This window comes from Pipistrellus kuhlii, unplaced genomic scaffold, assembly GCF_014108245.1.
Source record: "Pipistrellus kuhlii isolate mPipKuh1 unplaced genomic scaffold, mPipKuh1.p scaffold_m20_p_1, whole genome shotgun sequence".
Lineage (NCBI taxonomy): Eukaryota > Metazoa > Chordata > Mammalia > Chiroptera > Vespertilionidae > Pipistrellus > Pipistrellus kuhlii.
This window is the reverse complement of record NW_023425404.1, coordinates 55,211,362-55,232,252: the sequence shown is the minus strand read 5'-3', so window position 1 is coordinate 55,232,252 and position 20,891 is coordinate 55,211,362. Positions and strand designations below refer to the sequence as shown.

The window sequence follows — 20,891 nt, the reverse complement described above, 5'->3', positions numbered from 1 at the left end:
TCACAGACTCTAATTAAGAAGTCACCTTCTCTTTCTCCCTGAGTGGATGGCAATGAAGACATAATCTGAGGTCAAGAGAGGGAATACAGTGTCCCAGTTCAAACAGACAATTATTATAGATATTTGAGAGCATAATCATTGTGAGATGACTAAGAACAAGATAACAACAACCTGTGTTGTTACAACAATACATATGCACAGTAAAGTGCCCAATATAATATTCTGTGATAATAAAAATGTCCTATACCTGAACTATCCAATATAATAGCCACTAATTATCTGTGACCATTGAGCATTTGAAATGTGGCTAGTACAACAGAGTAAAATTTTAATCTTATTTAATGTAATTAATTTAAATTTAAATAGTTACAGATGCTGGCAAGTGCCTACAAGTGACCATCAAAACTGCTACCCTGTTTCCCCGAAAATAAGACAGTGTCTTATATTAATTTTTGCTCCCAAAGATGCGCTAGGTCTTATTTTCAGGGATGTCTTATTTTTCCATGAAGAAGAATACGGTACACATTTATTGTTAAATGAAAATAAAGGAAATTTATTACCTGTATACGGTACGGTAGTTGTCAACACAACCAGACAAACTGTGAATCCTACAGTATCAAGAATTTATTCATTTATTCAATGACAATCATGTCATCATCTTCTGGAACATCATCATAACAATCCAATTCCTGAATTTCCTGGTGAATTTCTTTGATTCCATTTCTTTCAGAATCAGTGGACCAAATCTCTCATGTTTAGCCTAGGGGGGCCTTATTTTTGGAGGATGCCTTATATTCCACTCAGAAGGAAACCTGTAAGTAGGTCTTATTTTCGGAGGATGTCTTATTTTCGGGGAAACACGGTAGTATGCCAAAAGAAAACCAGATATTTTTCCCCCCAATGGGATTAGTCTATCAAGGCTCTAGAATTAGCTACACATTCATAAAAGAGACACCAGAGGTTTTCTCTTCACACTGATGGCATAAATCAATTTATGTCCCTGAGGTCCCCAGGAGGCAGTGATAACAGCCAAGGAATCAATCTTCCCTTTATCTAAAGCACTGGTTCTCAGCCTTTCTAATGCCGTGACCCTTTAATACATTTCCTCACATTGTGGTGACCCCAACCATAACATTATTTTCGTTGCTACTTCATAAGTGTAATTTTGCTACTGTTATGAATCGTAAGGTGTTTTCGATGCTCTCAGGTGACCCTGCTAGCGGTTCTCAACCTGTGGCTGCTGTAGAGCCTAAGACCATCAGAAAACACAGATATTTACATTACGATTCATTAACAGTAGCAAAATGACAGTTATGAAGTAGCAACAAAAATAATTTATGGTTGGGGGTCACCACAACATGAGAAATTGTATTCAAGCGTCGCGGCATTAGAAAGGTTGAGAACCACTGATAAAGTACCCTCCACAGTAATAATGACTTGAAATGGAAAGAATATCCCACAGAGGATCCCATCTTTGACAAGCTATATAGAATATTAACACATGCACATGGGCTTTTGAAGGAGAAAGTTTGAGTTGGAAATAGTCACAGCCTTACTAATGTGTGACCTTTCTAATTTTCAGTTTCCAGGTCTCTCTGTACATTGGAGTTGATAATAATCCATAGGGCAAGGGTGTTAGAAAGGTAAGTTCCCATACAATGGCTAATGATTATTACTAGAAGGGAAGTCAAATGCCACATTTAAAACCAGATCCAAGGAACTGCTTAGACTTGGACACTTTTGTCGTGCACCGAATTTGTGTTGCATGCACATTGTCTTCAGAATCTTGCTGTAATAGGATTATCACCTTCAACGAATCAACATGCCCAGGCCATTTGGGAGAACCGCAGTAAGGGAGGAGTGCTTTACTTAGCAGTTGTGGAGCCTAGTAAGCATACTCCCTGCTAAGATTACACTGAAAATAAAGGAAATCGCAGACTGCTCATTTCCCTTGTACTCCTTGTAATCTTGTGGAAACTTCCTGTAGAAGGCAGTTATAGCATTAAAAGTAAACTTATTTCACACTCACCGGATACTACCAGGCCAACAATTGCAGTCCTTTGAGAAAAATATAAAATAGCATACTTCTACTTTATACTTTGTGTTAGTTTGGAAGAACATGGAAACCCTAGTGATGGAGAAACAGACTGATGCCAGAGGCAAGGAAACTATTTAGAAACATGGTTACCATTTAGTAATTCCACTGAGAGGCAGAGCTCATTAGGCAGGAGACTGGTTATGCGTAGGAAAAAAAAATCATTCATTAAACAAAGTACAGCATGAAAATAGTGTCCCCTTTGATCTAGGCACATATTAACTACAGTTTTAAAATATAAAACTTTAATAACATCTGCTAAGGGGTAATGGTAAGCGTAGATTTAGAAAGGGAAATGTGTACATGTATTTTTTATATTCTTTTAGAACCTCCAATGTTGGCATGGCTATTTCCTCTTTTGGCTTTTCTGTTTGTACTGTATACAGATATCTGCTGAGAGCTTATTAGTGCAAGGCAAGGTGTGTGTGCAATGCTGAACGCAGTAGTATTCAAGGCACATGCAATAGGGGGCCAGAGGGGACTCCTGATTTCCATCAGAGTCAGTCAGTACAGCTTCGTTTTTACATATGCACACCGCTTTGGCATCACATTTCACTTGAAAAGCTTCAAAAATAGGAAATACTGCCTCTGCCTTCAAGCCACTTAAAATGTAACTGGGAAAAGATACATAAACTCATGAAAAGTTAATTAGAGCAAAAAAATAGAGGAAAGAGAATTATTAATGCAGGCTTAAAACAGTAAAGGTAAAAATAAAATAACTTGAGAGGTTGCTCAATTCATTGGAGCATTGTCCTGTACACCAAAAAGGGTTTCAGGTTTGATTCCCAGTCAGGCCACATACCTAGGTTGTGGGTTTGATCCCAGGTTAGGAAGTGTGCAGAGGCAGCCAATTGAGGTCTTGGTGTCTCTCTCTCTCTCTCTCTCTCTCTCTCTCTCTCTCTCTCTCTCTCTCTCCTCTCTCCTCTCTCCTCTCTTCTCTCTTCTCTCTCTCTCTTTCTCCCATTAAACATATCCTAGGGTGAGGATTAAAAGAAAATAAAAATGAAAAGAATTTGAGAAGACAAATTCTGAGTTCCTAAGAAAGATGGTCACTGTGAACCAAGTGGTCTGGAAAGAAGAAGGCCCTGACTCGGAGTGCTCCATGCCATCTGCCAGTGCCTCAATGAGGACAGGCTACTTGGCTGTCCTTGTGAACTCTGGTCTGATATCTACCTGGAATTCAGAATCCACTTGTACTTTCTTTTAACTTGAATGATCTATAGTGACAATGACCTGGCAATTTTGCTGTTGGCCAGCCCATGGATGCTTTAGATCAGTGGTTGGCAAACTCATTAGTCAACAGAGCCAAATATCAACAGTACAATGATTGAAATTTCTTTTGAGAGCCAAATTTTTTAAACTTAAACTTCTTCTAACTCCACTTCTTCAAAATAGACTTGCCCAGGCCGTGGTATTTTGTGAAAGAGCCACATTCAAGGGGCCAAAGAGCCGCATGTGGCTCGCGAGCCGCAGTTTGCCGACCACTGCTTTAGATAATTAATCATCTATTAGAGGTTGTCAAGTGTTGTGGCTGTGGCTAATTCTTAAGCTCAGGACACCAGTCCCAAGAGCCACCTGTAGGAGCCAGCTATTGTGGCCAGTGTCCTTCCCACAAAACCTCCTCAGAAAATACAACAGAGCGAATGCAAGGGCCCCGTGCCTTCCTGACCCTGATATGGCCACGGAATCATTCTGGACTAGTGCTCCTCCAACTGAATGAAGTTGGAACTTAAGGTGAAACTGTGGCCTATGTGTATCTCTCACACAGCTTTTCAAGGCTTGTTGAATCCATCCTCCATAGTTGAACCAGGTCTCTAGCCTTGATCAGTATGTACTTGGCCTAAGATATACATTGGGCCACCCTTTTTTTTGTGTTCTGTGGTTATAGAAGTTTCTATTAGAGATGTGTTGAGAGAAGCAATGACACAAGTAGTTGCAAGGAAAGGGGGAGCAGTCTGTGAGGGGCTAAGAAGGACCTCGCTTACTTCTGAAAAAACAGATTTGTTAGTCCCATTACAGATCTGTGATCACAATCTCTGGAGTCGGATCTAGGAGTCTGCATTGAAGCAGCACTCACACACCCTAGCCAGCCTCCAGACTGAAGAGTCCCGGGTTTGATGTGTCTCTCTCACACATCAATGTTTCTCTCTGTCTCTCCCCTTCCTTCCAATCTCTCTAAAAAATCAATGGAAAAATATCCTCGGGTGAGGATCAACCAAAAAATATAGCATCACTTGCAGTGTACAGTAATCAAATAGTATCATTTTATTCAATGTCATTTTGTTATAACCTAGGAAATTAAGCCCATGGTAAAACTGGTTTTGTTACACGTTGTTTCCCTTAAAATCATAGAACTCATCAACATTAAGCGAGGACTTACAGTACTTGAAAAAAGAACTGCTTGGTGACTCTCTTGGTCATGGGATTGGAACAACCTAAAAGCATTAATTCAGGCTGTTGATTATATCTTGCCTCTTTGGGTAAGCACTCTGTGTGAAAGCGGCCAGCATAGTACCCTGCAACTGACAGCCAAAATGGCTTTCCTATCTTTTGGCAAAACATGTTATTGATAATTTCCCTGGTGTACTTGAATCCCAAACAGGCAGAAATTTCTTCCAAAGAAAATGAGCTTTGCAGGCGACTCAACTTTCCTTAATTATAACTCTGAGAACTATTATTTATTGATGACTTACTAAGGGCCAAGGCATATGTCTAGTAGTACATAGGAAAAAAATCTGAGTTATTTATTAAATGATCAAGGCTACTGAATGCTTTACATTCAACCTTCAGAGCACTTGCCAAGGAGTTCATTATCTCCATTTTACAAAACCATAGGACTTATTATTGAGCTCTTAATCTGTTCCAAGTGCTTTATGTATATTTATACAATTTAATCAGTACAGCAACTCTATGCGTTAGGTATACAGGCTGAGTTTAAAGTAACTTGTCTAGAACACAAATTATAACTGATTTGATTCAAATCTGAGTACACGAAGCGGTGAGCAGTAGTGCTGGAAGGAGGGCAGGCCAGTCCCAACACTCCCAGTTACAGATTCTTAGCAAGAACAAGATAAACAACAAAAACAAACAAACAAACACACACTCAGGTTCAGAGGTCACAGAGGTAAAGTCTGATTATCCCAGATCCTCTCACCTCTTCCTATTGCTAAGTGAGTTACCCGTCCTCACTTTGAGCAAGGACAATGCTGCTGCGGAGGCAGTCTTGCAAGAGAGCTCAGAAGTCAATGGGATGTATTTTGGGGGCAGACTGACTGGTTTAGCTCCTTTAATTTGTTCGTCACACGTTTATTAAGCACCTACTATGTTCAAAACACTCCTAACAGAATAGAGCATGCATGCATGAGAACAGCAATCCTGAAACTTCCAGGAGACGGAAGGCAGTAGGTGAGTGCTGACTTGTGTAGGAGGTTCTCCCACTTTCTTCTTCCTCAGGAATTGTTCAACCCCTCAAGGTGGCAGGAGCAGCAACCTTCATTACCAGGTCGCACAAACTTGAGAAGGAAGAGAAAAACATTGCGCACAGAGCTAGACGGATCACCTAGGGAGATGCGTCAGAAAAGCTGGAGCGCTTGGGACTCACTCAGTCCGCCAGGCCGGATCCTACAGAGGCTGGCTTTCTAGAGAGAGAAGAGATGATAGAATTTGCGGAGCCAGGGGCTTAGAGTCCCCTACTCCAACCCGCAAGCCCAGCAGGTTTCCGTGCAAAAACCTTTTGAGACGCATGTATACTTTGTCCTCTAACAATGCAAACGTGGACAGCTGCCCACTCAATTCTCGTTCCGCCTCCATTCAGAGCAGTCGATGCCACAGCGGCATCTTCTGCGCTGTAGTTATGCAACCTCGCTCGCAGCGGGAGTTATTTCCTGTGCTTCTGGCTGCGCCAGATTCATGTAACACGCCTATCCTGGGCTTCAATGGAAGTCGTTCTCCATTAACAGCCACTCTAGCTCTAAGAGATGAATGCCCTGCACGGCATACCCCTTGAATCAGTAAGAATCCGAGGCATGAAAACCAACTCTTTCTATCTCCAACACACGCGCGCGTACCCACACATACCCCCCCCCCCCCCCACCACACACCCGTTGTGCATGCAGCTAGGACACTGCAGCGATGCAAGCCGAGGACAGCAGGCGGAGCTCTCTTTGTACAGTCCCTCTCCTAACCCCCACCAACTAAAGATGAACTCATGCCAGTTCCATTCTTTGCTCTGCAAGGAGAACGCACACGGCAGACCAGAGCGGCCTCCCCTGTCCTCCTAGAGCACAGTTATTCTAGCTTCTCCGTTGTTCAAACAACCTGGATATTCCCAAAACGAGTGACTTGGGGGAAGAGGGGGGGACGGACCGCTGCCGCAACAACGCAGCCTCCGAGGCAGCTCCCGGTGCAGCTCGCACCCCCGCCCCCTGTCGCGGCGTGCCAAGAGTTTGGAGCGCGCGCACGCACACGGGGCTCGGCGCCTGGCGTATCCCTCCGCCTCCCTCCGATTTGGGAAATGAAGGGAGGAGGGGACTACTTTCCTGAAACTTGCTATGCTGCACACGACTTGGAGCGGCCGTGATTCGCTCCGGGGCTGCAGCTTTGGGGCCTCCTGCCCACGCACCCTCACAGCCCCGGGCACCCCGCTCTGCACCTTCCTTCCCCACCCCCCACCCCCCACCCCGTGCTCACTTTGCTTCCTCCCCTCCCTACCCCACCCCACCCCCGGGAAGCCAGCGTCCGGGAGAAGTCGCCAGGGACTACTTCGCCTCCTCCGGCGGGCGGGCGCCCCGGGTTCGGGCCGCGGCGGCGGCGGCGGAAGGAGCGGGCGGCGTGAGCGCTTCCGCCGCCCCCCTGGCAGGCAGCTCCCCTCGGGCGGGTGTGCAGCGCTGAGGAGTCGGCCCGCCGCGCGGCTGCTGGGCACCCAACCGGCTGGCGGCTGACCCGCGGCCGCTCTCCTCGCCCTCAGGCTGCTCCTCGCGAACCCTTGCTCCCCGGGGTGCGCCCCGCGTCTTCGCCGGCCCGAGCGAGGGGGACGACGATCGGCCGCCGGCCCCCGCCTCACGCGCTGCCCGCCGCCCCCCTCTCCGCCCTCAGGAGCCGTCCCGGCCGGAGCGTGTCTGGAGGAATCCGCCGCCGCGAGGCCCCGCGCCCGGCTCTTCTGCTCCACCCGGAGGAGGAGGAGGAGGACCGCCGGCCCCGCTCGCTGCCGCCGCCGCCGCCGCCGCGGGGGCTGAGCGGGCGCCGGCCGCGGGGCGGGAGATGGTGGGCTGGGCGCCGGTAGGACCGCGCCGCCGCCGCCGCCGCCCGGAGCCCGGGCTCCGCACCCCCGCGCCGGCCCCCGCCGCCCAGCGGAGCGCCGCTTCCTCCTCGCCGCATCCCTGAGGGCAGCGCCGCCTCTGCTCCGGCTGCTGCTCCACCGCCGCTCAGCACCCGGCGGCGGGAGCAGCCGCTCTCCAGTCGCCCTTGGCAGCCCCCCCCTTTTTCTTTTTCTTTCTTTTTTTTTTTTTTTTTCTTTTCTTTTTTTCTCTCCTCCCCGGCCTCCTCGGACCTCCCGGCCGGGCAGCTGAGGCGAGCGAGGGGAGAGGCTGGGGTCGCCACGGCGGAGGCTGCCGCCGCCACCCCCCCGCGGGGGCGGCCGGGGTTCCCGGCTGGGGGGGCCCCGCTCCGCGTGAGGCGTCCACCATGGTGAGGCCCCTGAGCCGCTGCCCGCGCGCCCCCCCGGCCGCCGCCGCCGCCTCCGGCCCCTCGGTGCTCCCGCTGCTCCTCCCGCTGCTCCTCCCGCTGTTGCGCCTCCATCTCCAGATCGGATCACGGTGAGGGAAAGATGAGCGAGGAGACGGCGACTGCTGACAACGAGTAAGCGCCCCATGGATCTTGATTCCTTACCCCACCCCCCTGTATCCTTCCTTCCTCCGCCGGCTCCCCCCCCCCCCCCCGCCCCGACCCCCTACCCCGAACCCCTCGATGACTTGGGTGCAGGGAGGCTTGCAGCCCTGGAGAGTTGGGTGCATCTTGTGGTGCAAACAGTATTTGGTTTCTTGAGCCATTCCATTTCATGGCAGCACTCACCCCCTCCCACCCCCATGTAGTTGCTTCCTTCTGGGGAAGGGTATTGGGGGTTGGGGGTGGATGGCAGTTTTATGTCCAGGAGATGGAGTGATGGGGGTGGGTGCGTGGATGGAAGGAGGAGGCAGGGTAGAAATAATGACCCCTTTGCCTGCAAGACCTTTGGCCTGTCCCTTTTTTTTCACGGGAGCGTGCCAGTCAACATATCCCGAATATGCATCCTGTTTCCTTTATAGCTTATTTCACTTGGAAACTAATGTGTGGGAGCACCTCCTGCAGCAAACGGCTCTTGAATCTTAATTTGATGAGTCAGTGACTCTTCAATACAGATTAAGCCTCCGCCCCCTCCCCTCCTTTTTTAAACTTATGACCTGTAAGATTCTTGTAAAAAATGGGGCCAGGGGGACTTCTTCTTCTTTTTTTTTTTTTAAAGAATTTAATGGGATTATGGACACCTGGAGTGTGGGAGATGTTGAACCATTATATTGTGCCTTTGCGAACATTGGGCATGTGTTTGTCAGGTGCCTAGGAGAATTGTGAATGCTAATTTTTGTTTTTCAGCTATCTTAAAACACACCCTTTACACCTTGGTGTTGATTTAACACTATTTCCGTTGCTGACTGTGTTGATGACTTCATTGATGAACTTCTAGAGCAGCCTGGTTCAAGTTTTTATTCATGTGGGCTGCTGTCCTTATGTTTTGCAAGCCAAATACTTTGCCTTTTTTTTGCAGTATTTTTGCTTTAACGTAACAGCTGCTTGGAGAAGTATCGGGTGAGATGTTTTCTGTTGAGACTGGATTTAAGTTCATGCGGGATATTAGCTTCCGTTTTCTTGTAATTCAAATGTTGTTTATCTTTTGAGGGATGGAAAGAGTTAAGTGAGTTACGGCTAGCCCTAGGATGCATTCCTTTAAATATAAAGTGCATTCCTCGAGTCAGACCTCTTTTGAGAGAACTTTTTAATGAAAGTCCCAAGCCTAGGCCTGTTTAACATAATATAGCTCGAGAAACGCCAGGCAGCGTTTTCCCTTCGCCGCCCTCCCCCCAGCACGCTCCTCCGATGAGCGGGTGAGGGAGAAGGTGGTTCGCTGCAGTGTCAGTGCCGCCGGGAAGCAGAAGTGGCCGCCGCCATGTTCTCTCTTTTTTTGTGAATCGCCCTCATTTGCATAGCGCACTCTTCATTCATAAAAACATAATTAAACATCCATCACCTTGGACATCTTGAAAAGGATTTCCCAAGAAAAAAAAAAAAATCGAAGCTTGATTGTCTTCCACGTAGATTTTTTTTGAGTTCAGGAAGTAAGGGAAATTGCAAGTTTTAGGTTAAATTCTGAAACATACGCGCGCACACACACACAAACAACTACCCCTGTTCTCAGAATGTTGACACAGTTATGTGGGAAATATCAGTTCGGGGAGGTGCTGGGATCACGTGACCGCCTCCATTCATAAAATACCTGGCTGTCCATTCACAGTGCAGTACACTGTCTCGTTGCCTTCCGCAGATTAGACCTACTTTGAGTGAGATCAAGGACTGTGTCTCAGATAACGCCTGGTTAGGAGAGCAGCTGCTGCAAATTCTGAGCAGAAGGACGATATTTTTTTGGGTCTCTTAAGAAAGCTTGGGTCAACATGTCAAGTTCACTTGAGGGATAGGAAAAGACTAATTACCATATTTAAAGTGAAATATTTAATACCTCAGCTAATAGAAAAGCAAATGAGAGAATGCGGATTGACACACGTGTAAAATGGTTTCTAAATGGCTCTTTCTGTAATATTTGTCATGAGCAAATTCAGAGCAAGTTTTTGGTGGAGTGATGTCAGTGGATGATTTTGCTGTTACACGAAAAATGAGTAAATATTCCCAGTGGTTTAATCCCAAAGATGTTGATATTTGAAACACGAAATGGCAGTTTTTACTGAGAAAATTGCTTCTCTCTCTCTCTCTCTCTCTCTAATTTTAAATGTACTTAGTGTGGGACAACTTGGAAATCTCACCCATATTTTTGGAATTCTGCTGTTTTCACAGATATATCCTGCTTTATTAATGTTATTCCCTAGGAGGTTTGTTAAGCTAGTTTTTGTAGAACAAAATTAATGTTTTAGCATATAATATTTTGGTATTAGATCTTAACTCTTCATGGGAACAAACTCTTAGGATTTTACTTGATTTTTTTTTTTTAATATTAGAAAGTGATGTGTTCATCTGGTAGTCAGTTTTCTTAGGGCCAACATTGTACATTAGATAAACCATAGTAAACTTGTTTTGAATGTAGCTTTTATTCTGGTAATTTATATATCTCATCTTTATTATAAAGTAATGTTTTGAAGTGGCAATTTATTGTTTAACCATATATATTATGAAGGCAAAAGAAATATATAATGGCCTATGTCCTTGAAGGTTTAACTGTTTAAAACTGCCCTGTAATGTGGACTTTATTTATAAAATCCTTATGTATATTTTTTTCTTTCCTCAGTTTTTTTTCAAAGTCTCAATTAGTAGGAATTTAATTACAGTAGAGATTATTTTTAACACTGGAATGTTTTTACACTTAATTTCAACTGTTAAAAAAAACACAAACAAGAATCACTTCTAGGCCTTTAGGCTAAAGGATCAAGTGTAGAAAAAAAAAAAAAAGTGAAAGTCACCAATATCTTGAGAAACCTTAATCTTTTCTAAGCCATTGTAGTAAAATACAGTAAGGCCTTTGTGACTTCATTTTGAATTCCTCTATTATATGCTTTATTATTTGAAATAAGAGTTATGTGTAGAGAGAGAGCGCTCTCAGAAGTTGATTGTGGATATATATTGATTCAAGAATTAGTGAAGATCTACTACGTGTAAGACTTTGTCTTATGCAATATCAGACTTTGGGAAGGGTTGGTAAAATTCTGCTTTTCTTCAATCTTTAGTAGGAACTGGAACTGAGTTAAAAAAGCAGTTTAAAAAAATAATTCTTTTCCTGCAGGAGAATTGTTTATTTCAGATAATGTACAAAATGGTCTTTAAAGTGAAAAAATAATAACCTATTTGCATTTCTATTACTAAGATGTCTTAATATTTGATATATAAACACACTTTTCATATGATATGCATAAATCATATTCATTTATTGGATTTTTTTTACCATGTGCCAAGCACCGATAAATGCTTTGCTCATGTATTATATAATTTATGTATATGCGTGTATTTTTAGCAGAAATGGAATTGTGTAGCAGATATTATTATAGCTTAATATATTGTGAATATTTTCCTATGTCATTACATTCTAGAATATAATTTTAATCGCTACATTATATTCAGTATATAATGTGCATTAGTTTTAGTCAGTCTACTATTTTTGGATATTTCTAAACAGTGCTTTATTTGATCCTGAGTTCTGTCTGTATCCAAATATATTACTTTTTCCTTGAGATAGTCTAGGAATGGAGTTAAAATAAGTAAGTTTTAAATTTTTTTTTAAATTGCCCTCTAGAAAAGAATAACTCACTGTATCACAGTACTTATACTTTGAAATGTCTGTCCATTTCTCTTAGAAATAAGTTTTTGCCATTTAAAAAAAAATTCTCACCTAAGTATATGTTTTTTTATTGATTTTGAGAGAGAAAGAGAAAGATATGAGAGAAACAAACATCAGTTGCCTCCCATACCCACCTGGACCCAGCCAGTCAAGGTATGTGCCTTGACTGGGAATTGAACCTGCTATATGGGACATTGCTCCAACCACCTGGGCCATGTGGCCAGGGCAATTTTGCCAAATTGAATGAGGAAATGAGATCTTGTGCCTATTTTTAAAAGGTGCTGGATGGTAAAATAAAATTGATACTTGAAAAAACAAACAAACTTGTGAGGTTGTTTTTGGACAACTGGACTGAAACAAAATACTATATAATAAAATAAAATTACAATGTATGTGAGCATACAGAAGTCGTCTGCAGATCCTTTATTTAACTCTTACCAACCTTTATGTAGTAGGGTATAGTGTAGAGAACATTGGACTTGGAGCTGGGTGATGCAATGCTATCCTAACTGTCACTAATTTTTTCTGTGATTCTGGGCAAGTGACAGCTTCTATGGGCCTCAGTTTGCTTGTAAATCAAGGTATATGAACTGAGCATTATCATGGCCCCTTCCTGTGCTAAATCACCCTAAAGTAATACAGTGGTAGAAATACTGCAAGTCACTAGCCTTGTAACGTACACATTTGTTACTTTTATTATGTTGTTGTTTGTGAAATATTGAAGCAAATGAAAGAAAAACTTCTAGTAGAGATCTGGTAGGATGATGAATTAAAAGCATGAATTTTGATAAACTGAAATAAAAAATCTGGAAACAATTAGTATGTTCAGAATCTTTTAAGATTTTCTTATTTTGGGCTTAAGTATCCTGTGTCTTTGATATTATATTTCAATATATCATAGATGGAGAACTCTTTAGTGCTATTGGGTTTAAATACCAATTTGGGTATTTCTAAAAGGAGTACTTGTACTAACAAGGTACCAACCCTTGTGTTTTAATTGTTCCAGAGGGTCAAACAAAGTAAGTCTTTTCATTTGGTTATTCATACAAATCATGTTAATCTAATACTAAGAGGTAATTTAATTCATTTAAGGAGCTAATACAGATAATGAAATTTTTAATTTAATTTTTAATTTTTTTATTGATCCACTAGAGGCCCAGTGCACAAATTTGTGTATGGGTGGGACCCCTCAGCCTGGCCAGCGATCAGGGCCAATTGGGGGCAGTCTTGCCCACTCCCCATTAGGGCCAGTGGCTGGTGGGGGGACTGCCAGAGGTTGGCCAGCCATAGGAGCTTGGCCGTGGGAGCCCACTGACCGCCGGGGGCAGCTTCTGCATTGAGTGTCTGCCCCCTGGTGTTCAGTGCACATCATAGTGACCGGTCGTTTGGTTGCTTAGGCTTTGATATATAATATATAGATAGATTTAAGAGAAAGAGAAATGTCCCTTTATTGTTCCACTTACTGATGCATTCATTGGTTGCATCTTGTTTGTGCCTTAACCTGAGGTTGTTTGTGCCCTAACCTGGCATTGAACTTGCAACCGTGGTGTTTGGAAACAGTGTTGTGCATTGACCAACTGAGCTACCATCCAAGGCCTTATTTTTTAATATTCAGATTTAGTTTGCTGTTTATAACAAATTTTGTGTCATTGCAGCATCTCATTTTAGAGTCCTGAGCTATTGTCATTATAAACTCCTAACATGTTGATTTTTGTGGCAAACTGAATGGTTTCAAATGAAAAAAAAAAAAAGATGTATTTTTGTTTCAACATAGTTTATTATTTTTGTTAAAATATGGTTCATTAGTAATGGCTTTTATACTGAGGTGTTAAATTGCTTGAGACATTGAGTTCTTAGAATTCAGACTACTAATCTCTAACAACCTTGTTTACATTCATGGTTGAAGGAAATACCAACAAATCATAGCAGAATTAGAAGTACTTGTGACAGCAATTGTATTAGTTCCCTAGGACTGTCATAATAAAGTATCACAAACTAGGCGGCTTAAAACAACAGAAATGTGTTGTCTCACAGTTATGGAGGTTAGAAGTTCAAAATCAAGGTGCTGGCAGGACCATGCTCTGAAATCAGTGGGTGAATCCATCCTTGCCTCTTCCTAGCTAATGTGGTTGATGGCAACTTTGGCATTCCTTGGCTTGCAGCTGCCTAATTCCATAATCAGCTTTCATCATCGCATGGTGTTCTCTGTGTATCTCTATCTTCACATGCCCCCTTTCCTTTTTTATAATATATATATTTTTATTTCAGAGAGGAAGGGAGAGAGAGATAGAAACATCAGTGATGAGAGTCATTAATTGGCTGCCTCCTGCATGCCCCCAACTGGGTATTGATCGAGCCCACAACCTGGGCATGTCCCCTTGACTAAAATTGAACCTGGGACCCTTCAGTCCGCAGGCCGACACTCTATTCACTGAGCAAACCAGCTAGGGCCACATGGCCCTTTTACTATAATAGTATAAGGACACCAGTCATATTGGATTAGGAGCCCATCCTACTCCAGTATGACTTTCTCTTTACATTCTGCAACAACCCTGTTTCTAAACAAAATCATTTTCTGAGATACTAGGGTTTTGGACATCAACATTATTTTTAAAAAAATATAATTCACTTATAATGGCCATAAAAGTCAGATTTTTTTTTTTTTAACAGTACAGTTGGTATCCAGGGGTTAATAGGTATCTTGAAATAGCACTTACTATAGTCACTAGTTTGAAATTATTATAGTTATTACACTATTGCTAGGGCTTATTTTTTAATACGTTAATAAAAGAAGTACATGTATTTTGTATTGCTATTTCAAAATTTAAAGTATTTTGATATTTATGTCAATGTAATTGATTTCTTTTGTAATCTTATGCATTATGTTTTAAGCCTTTAATGTTCTGAGAAGGGGGTCATAGGCTTCTTAGGCTGACAAAGAGGTCCGAGGTACAAAAGCTTAAGATCTGCCAGAGCCCTGGCCAGTGTGGCTCAGCTGGTTGAGCATGCTCCCTTACACTGAGAGATTGCCCTTTATTCCCCTCAGGGCACATGCCTGGCTTTTGTAGGGGGCTTGCAGGAGGCAGCCCATCCATGTTTCTCTCCCTCTCTAAAATCAATAAAAACATATTTTAAAAGAACCTCCTGCTATAGAAGGCTGAACCCAAAGATATGGATATAAAATGGGAAGATTAAGAAACGTGAAGGATAAGATAAACAAGTTCAGCAGTTCCAAAAGAAGTGATAATAGAGGAGAGGAAATAGAGATAATGGCCAAGAATTTTCAAAAGGAGCAAATTAAACCCAATTCAGTGAACTAAACACAAAACAGCCTCACATTCAAGCTGGGATTATCTGTAGACTGCAAGAAAGGAACAACCTAACAAACTCCATGTAGTTTATCACATTTGAATATTAAAGGAGAGAAATGATAATTTTAATAAGTGCCAGAAATGTAATACTGTCATTCCATGTCTGCCTATAATATGGAAGTGAATGTTCATAATTTAAAGGTTTACAATATAAATATTCATAAATACAGATTACATTATTTCTCTCCCTAGAATTTAAGACTTAATTTTTCAGATTTAAAATGAGAGTGTTGTATTTTATCTTTAGGATTTCTTTAAGTTCAGTAATTATAGAATCCTAAGTGGTTTTCTTTGTATTTCTGAACCACATTGAATATAGCATTACTGTTACTTATAAATATAGAATTGATGGGTAAAGATTTTCTTGTATCTGAACTTTTTCAATTATCTTGGAAGGCATTTTCTTTGTACATTTAGAGTACAAAGAATAAGCTTTAGTAAATTCAACAGTGATTGGAAATAACAATCTAATCAGTTTTTTAACATTATAATTTAGATAAAGGCCTTTATGACTCAGAATATAGAATGTAATTGTTTTCTTTTTTACTTTTTTTTTTAAATATATATTTTTTTATTGATTTTTGTACAGAGAGGAAGGGAGAGAGATAGAGAGTTAGAAACATCAATGAGAGAGAGTCATCGATCAGTTGCCTCTTGCACACCCCCTACTGGGGATATGCCCGCAACCAAGGTACATGCCCTTGACCGGAATCGAACCCTGGTCCCTTCAGTCCCCAAGCCGACGCTCTATCCATGGAGCTAAACTGGTCCCGGCTGTAATTGTTTTCTGCTGGTTGTATTTAATGATACTGTTGCTTATGATTGAACACATCTCATTTGTTTATTCACATGTTTAGAGATTACTTTCACAAATACATGGTATTTTTGTTTTTATTGTTTAAAGTATTACATATGTCTCCTTTTTCCTCTATTGACCTCTCCCCGGCCACTCCTACCCCCAGCACAGGCCCTCATCCCCCTGGTGTCTGAGTCCATTGGTTATGTTTATATGCACAAAAGTGTTTTGGATTACCAGAAATTTAGTGAATCATGACTTTTCTGATGCCACTTTTTCAAAGTTGTCATTACTTGAACCACATTAGAATGTTTTAGTAACTTTGGCATAAAGTTACCAAACTTTTGTTTGTTTTATTGTTAATTACATTGATATTTTGAGATTAGAATTCGGGATCAATTGTGGATTTGCCCCGTTAATGATATGTGAAAGCATTTCAAAAATTTTAGTTGTTGAATTGTGTATATGGATTTCTTAACAGTTTTTCAGGACAGATTTCATTAGTAACGTTTTCTCCAAGAATTTCAGATCAGTGACATTTGAGTGCCTCCTAGGCATTTGACTTTTCCTCAGCCTTGGAGATACAAAGATAAGTAAAACCTGATAACTGCTTTCACTTTCCCACTGGGGAACTAAATCCCTCAGAAATGTGATGAGTGCTCTGCTTATGAAGTTATTCAAGGCTGTAGGAGAAAATGATTCTATCTGGAGGTGTATGGCAGGGTGAGAATTATGTGTGAAGGAAGTTTTCAGAAAAGAAGTGGCATTTTAGGGGTCACCTAGAGATAAGATGGAACCCAGAGATGAGATGGAAGGAGGAAAAGTATTCCAAGAAGTGGGATGGGAAGTGGGTAAACAGAAGCAAGCACAGAACGTTTGAAGAAAAGGAATGGCTTTTTGGGTAAACATGTTTGGAGGAGTAATGGGTGATAGATTACAAGGTGTTGGTGGCCAGATTGTAAGTATAGATTTGTGTTTAACTGTGTATCAGCAAGCAATCTTGGAGCAAAGGTGATGGCTAGGTCTGGAGCCTGAGGCCACAAGATAAATGTGACAGAGGCTCCTGGAGCTATTTCAACACTTTTGAAAAGTTGAGAGAAATTTACTTAACTGTTCAGTATGTTAATAACATTAATTTTGAACAGAATTCACATAAATTTTTCAGATAAAGCACTAAGCATTTGAAGAAAATTTGTTATTTGAGCTTCTCTCCCTCTTCACCACTTCGATCAGTAAGGATAATAATGAAAGGCACCAGCTACGTCTTTATCTTGTAGACAGTGGGGGACAATATTTTAAGTGAGGAAGTGATGTCAGATTTGTGTAGAACGGTGAATACGAGGGTTCCTTTGTACAGGTGATTAGAGGGAAAAGGAAGGAAAAGAAAATGAACTCTCATTGAGGAGGAAGATGTATAATAATGATCAAGGTAAAGAACCGCTGGGAATAGTTCTTTTGGAACTGTTCAGGATGAATTTGTAAGGCAGTTTAGATTTCCAGTAAGTGTGATTATGTGACTGGATGTGAAGGAAGTAGGATGAGTGTGGGATGATTTCAGCATTTTAAATTTGGGTGGTTATGATGCTTTTAAATGAAGTTGGAAGAGGAAGAGACATTTTTTAAGGGGAAAATAACTCAATTTTGATACTTTTTAATTTGTGGGTGCCTACTAGGTATCCTATCTAATAAAGAGGGAATATGCCAATTGACCATCATTCTGTCACAAAGATGGCTACGCACACATCTGAGGCCAAGTTCCCATAAGGAGCCTTAAGGAGCAATCAGCAGGGACCTGAGACTACAACCATCCCTGCCCCTTGAGGCTTGATTGGGGACCTCAGGATGCGCCCCCCACCCTGGAGCAGGCCAGGGGACCTGAGGCCACGTCCCCCCCTGGTGGGGCTTGCTGGAGGACCTCAAGGTGCACTTCCTGTCCTGGTGCTGGGCTAAGGGATCTCAGGCTGCTCCCCCCGCCCCAGCGCCAGGCTAGGAGACCTCGGGCTGTACCTCCACCCCAGCACCAGGCCTGTGTCCCCCTTCCTGGCGGGGCTTGATGGGGGTCCTCAAGGCAAACACCCCATCCTGGCGTTGGGCAAGGGGATCTGAGGCTACGTTCCCTGCCTGGTGGGGCTTGACAAGGGTGAACTAACCAGGTCTGGATCTAGCCCAATTGGGGGGTGGCGTCTGGGTCTAACATGATTTTGAGGTGCCTGTGGGTTGGTGGGCGGGGACTTGACGCTGGGTCCTGTGGTGAGCCCCAGACTCTGATAGGAGGAAGGTTTTCATAATCATTTTACTAATTTCCTTTCATCTCTGACACTTCTATTATAGAGAAAGGGCAAATAGCAGTATTAAATTATTTCCTCTAATCCCCTTTTAATATGCAAGAATTTCGTGCACTGGGCCACTAGTCAAGGTATAAAATACCCCAGAAGGTGTTTTAAATTATAGGTTAGGTGCCCAAAGAATGTTAAGGGAGAAGTTAGAGGCAACATAATCAGCATATGTAATAGTTGAAGCTAGTGGAAAATTGCCCAAAGATAATATTAAGTAGAAATGGGAAGTTGAATAGTTAGAAACAGCAGTTTTTGTTCTTGTTTTTTTATTTTTTATTTTTTATTAATTTCGGAGAGGAAGGGAGAGGGGGAGAGAGATAAAAACATCAATGATGAGAGAGAATCACTGATCCGCTGTCTTCTGCATGCCCTCTACTGGGGACTGAGCCTGCAACTGGCACATGTGCTCTGACCTTGAAGTGAACCATGACCTTGTGGTTCATAGGTCAACACTCACCCACTGAGCCACACGGGCTGGGCAATAGCAGTGTTTTTAAGCGAGTGTAAGAAGAGACACTAAAGGACAGGAAAAAAGTCTTGAGGGATAGGAGAGTTCAGAGAGAAAATGTTAAAATGGGAAGTGATGAAATGGAAACAACAAAGAGTAAGATTATACTCATTTAGGGGAATGCTGGGAGTTGAGATTATTTGTTAAATGTAATGTCAGTTATGCAGAGAAAGAAAAAGTTTAAAAAGATGGGCAATTGATAGAGCAAGGCCTAGTAAATTGGAGCCTATCAACTGTTTTACTGCTTGTCAGATTTAATCCTCCTAAGGACCATGTGAGCTAAGTATTATCCATAGTTACAGATAGAGATAACTGAGATATAGGAGAGGTTTAGTAACTTGCCCACAGCCACACAAGGGAGTAAGTGGTAGAAATGAGATTCAAAATGCAATGTGATATTTATACTGTATCTCAAATACTTAATGGCCAGACTCGATTTTAAACAAGAAAGTAAGCTTGAAGTGATAGGTAGACACATAGAATTGACAGCTGATTTGAGGGACTGGAAGTTTTGATAAAGTTAATGGACACATGAGTGAAAGTGGGGAAAATTGAAAGTTAGATTTTGATCAGAGAACACAGACTCAAGAGTGTTGACATGTGAGGGAAGATTAAAGTCAAAACAGGTTGTAGGAGTAGAGGAGCCATGATCTGCTAGGATGTTTTAAAAGGTCAACAATGTGGCTGTTCAAGTTTCTGGGTTGGTATTAGGAGTTGAGGTGGAGAGGAATCCTGTGCCAGGGCCAATGTATTTAATGTGAGTGTGGGATGAGCAGCTTAGAGTGGGAGTGTGAATGCTGACATCTGCCTCTACAATTTAAAGAGACAGGAATAAGGATTTTGGAATTGGAGGTTGAAGAGGAGGATATCAGGGCGGAGGGTAAGAAAAGGGAAGGGCTTACCTGAGAGGAGTTGAGAATATTAGGGATGCTAGGGTCTCATGTAATAATGGCCCTATCAGGGATGAGAGTTGGTAGGAATTCGAAAGTGGACATGAGGATAGACATGCAAATGAATTAGCCAAATTTGGATTTTTATTAGGAACTTTAAGGTTTTTGAAAGACTAACCAAGATGTTGATTTTATCCAAATAAATTATATTGTCTTTGACAGAAGGTTTTGTATTCTTGGGGTACTCCAATCTAAATGGTTAAAAAGGCCTTTTCAAAACAAAATTCACTAATTAAATAACTACATCTTGGTGTTCACAGTTAACATGGTCCTTGACAAATCACATAACCTGTCTTTGTGCTTGATTTTCCATCTGTAAAACCAGGGAAATGTGTCATACCTAAGAGAGATGTTAAGATAAATGTAACTTCTCCCTTGGTATCATTTTTTTTTTTTTTTAATGAGAATTAAGAGAATGTTAAAAAGAACTTTTAATTCTTGAGAAGAAAGGTTTATGAAATGAGTGCTTACTTTCACTTAGCCTGAATTGTATGTGGGGTTACTTTTTTTAGAAAAATTATTATTAGAGAGAGAAACATTAATTTTTGTTGTTCCACCTATCTATGCATTCATTGGTTGCTTTTTATGCCCTGACTGGATGAACCCAAAACCTTAAACAACACTCTAAATAACTGAGCTACCTGGCCTTTACTAGGAGGGTTACTTTTTAAAAAGGATTTGAACTCCTGGAAAATTTGTATTTCACTTTAAATGTTAAAGAGCAACTTTTTAGAAAAACTTAGAAACTATAATAATAATTCCAATAAGCAGAAAGTAATATAAATCTGTATTGTGAACATATTCTTCCATGTTCTGAACAAAGATTAAGTAGAATATAGTAAGTGTTGGGTAAAGAACTAGCTCTAGCCAGTCTTTTTCTTTGTTTGGTATTTAATACAACTATTCAGTTATAAAAGGAGTATATTTCTAGAGCTTGTTAATGAAAGCAATTTTAACACCTGAGCACATTTTGGAAGTATAAGTCATCTTTCTCAGTTGAATGCAGAAGCTTTCAAATATTGTAAGGAGAGCAAAAATAAACTTTTATGGGAGAGAAGGGGAGAGTAAGGTTTTTTCAGCTTTTTAAAGATTTAGAGAATTTTTCACAACTGTAATCAAACTAGGATTCCTATTAATAGGCTAGATCTATTAATAGAGATCCTAGTGATAAATGAGAGGCAGGATATGCTAGTCAGTTCATTGCTCTTGATTTAGTTTGTTAACTTAAATTTGGACAGCTAAAGGT

The 20,891-nt window shown here is 41.7% G+C and overlaps 1 protein-coding gene across 1 annotated transcript in view; it reads left to right on the top strand.

The window, feature by feature from the left end:
• The first annotated feature begins 7,646 nt into the window (after positions 1-7,646).
• The window catches only part of SPRED1 (sprouty related EVH1 domain containing 1), a 95,420-nt gene continuing 82,175 nt past the window's right edge, over positions 7,647-20,891 (top strand). Inside the window, exon 1 of the mRNA XM_036446530.2 lies at positions 7,647-7,951. Within this exon, the coding sequence (XP_036302423.1) occupies positions 7,920-7,951 (32 nt within the window). The 5' untranslated portion in view covers positions 7,647-7,919. The remainder of the gene's footprint in view (positions 7,952-20,891) is intronic.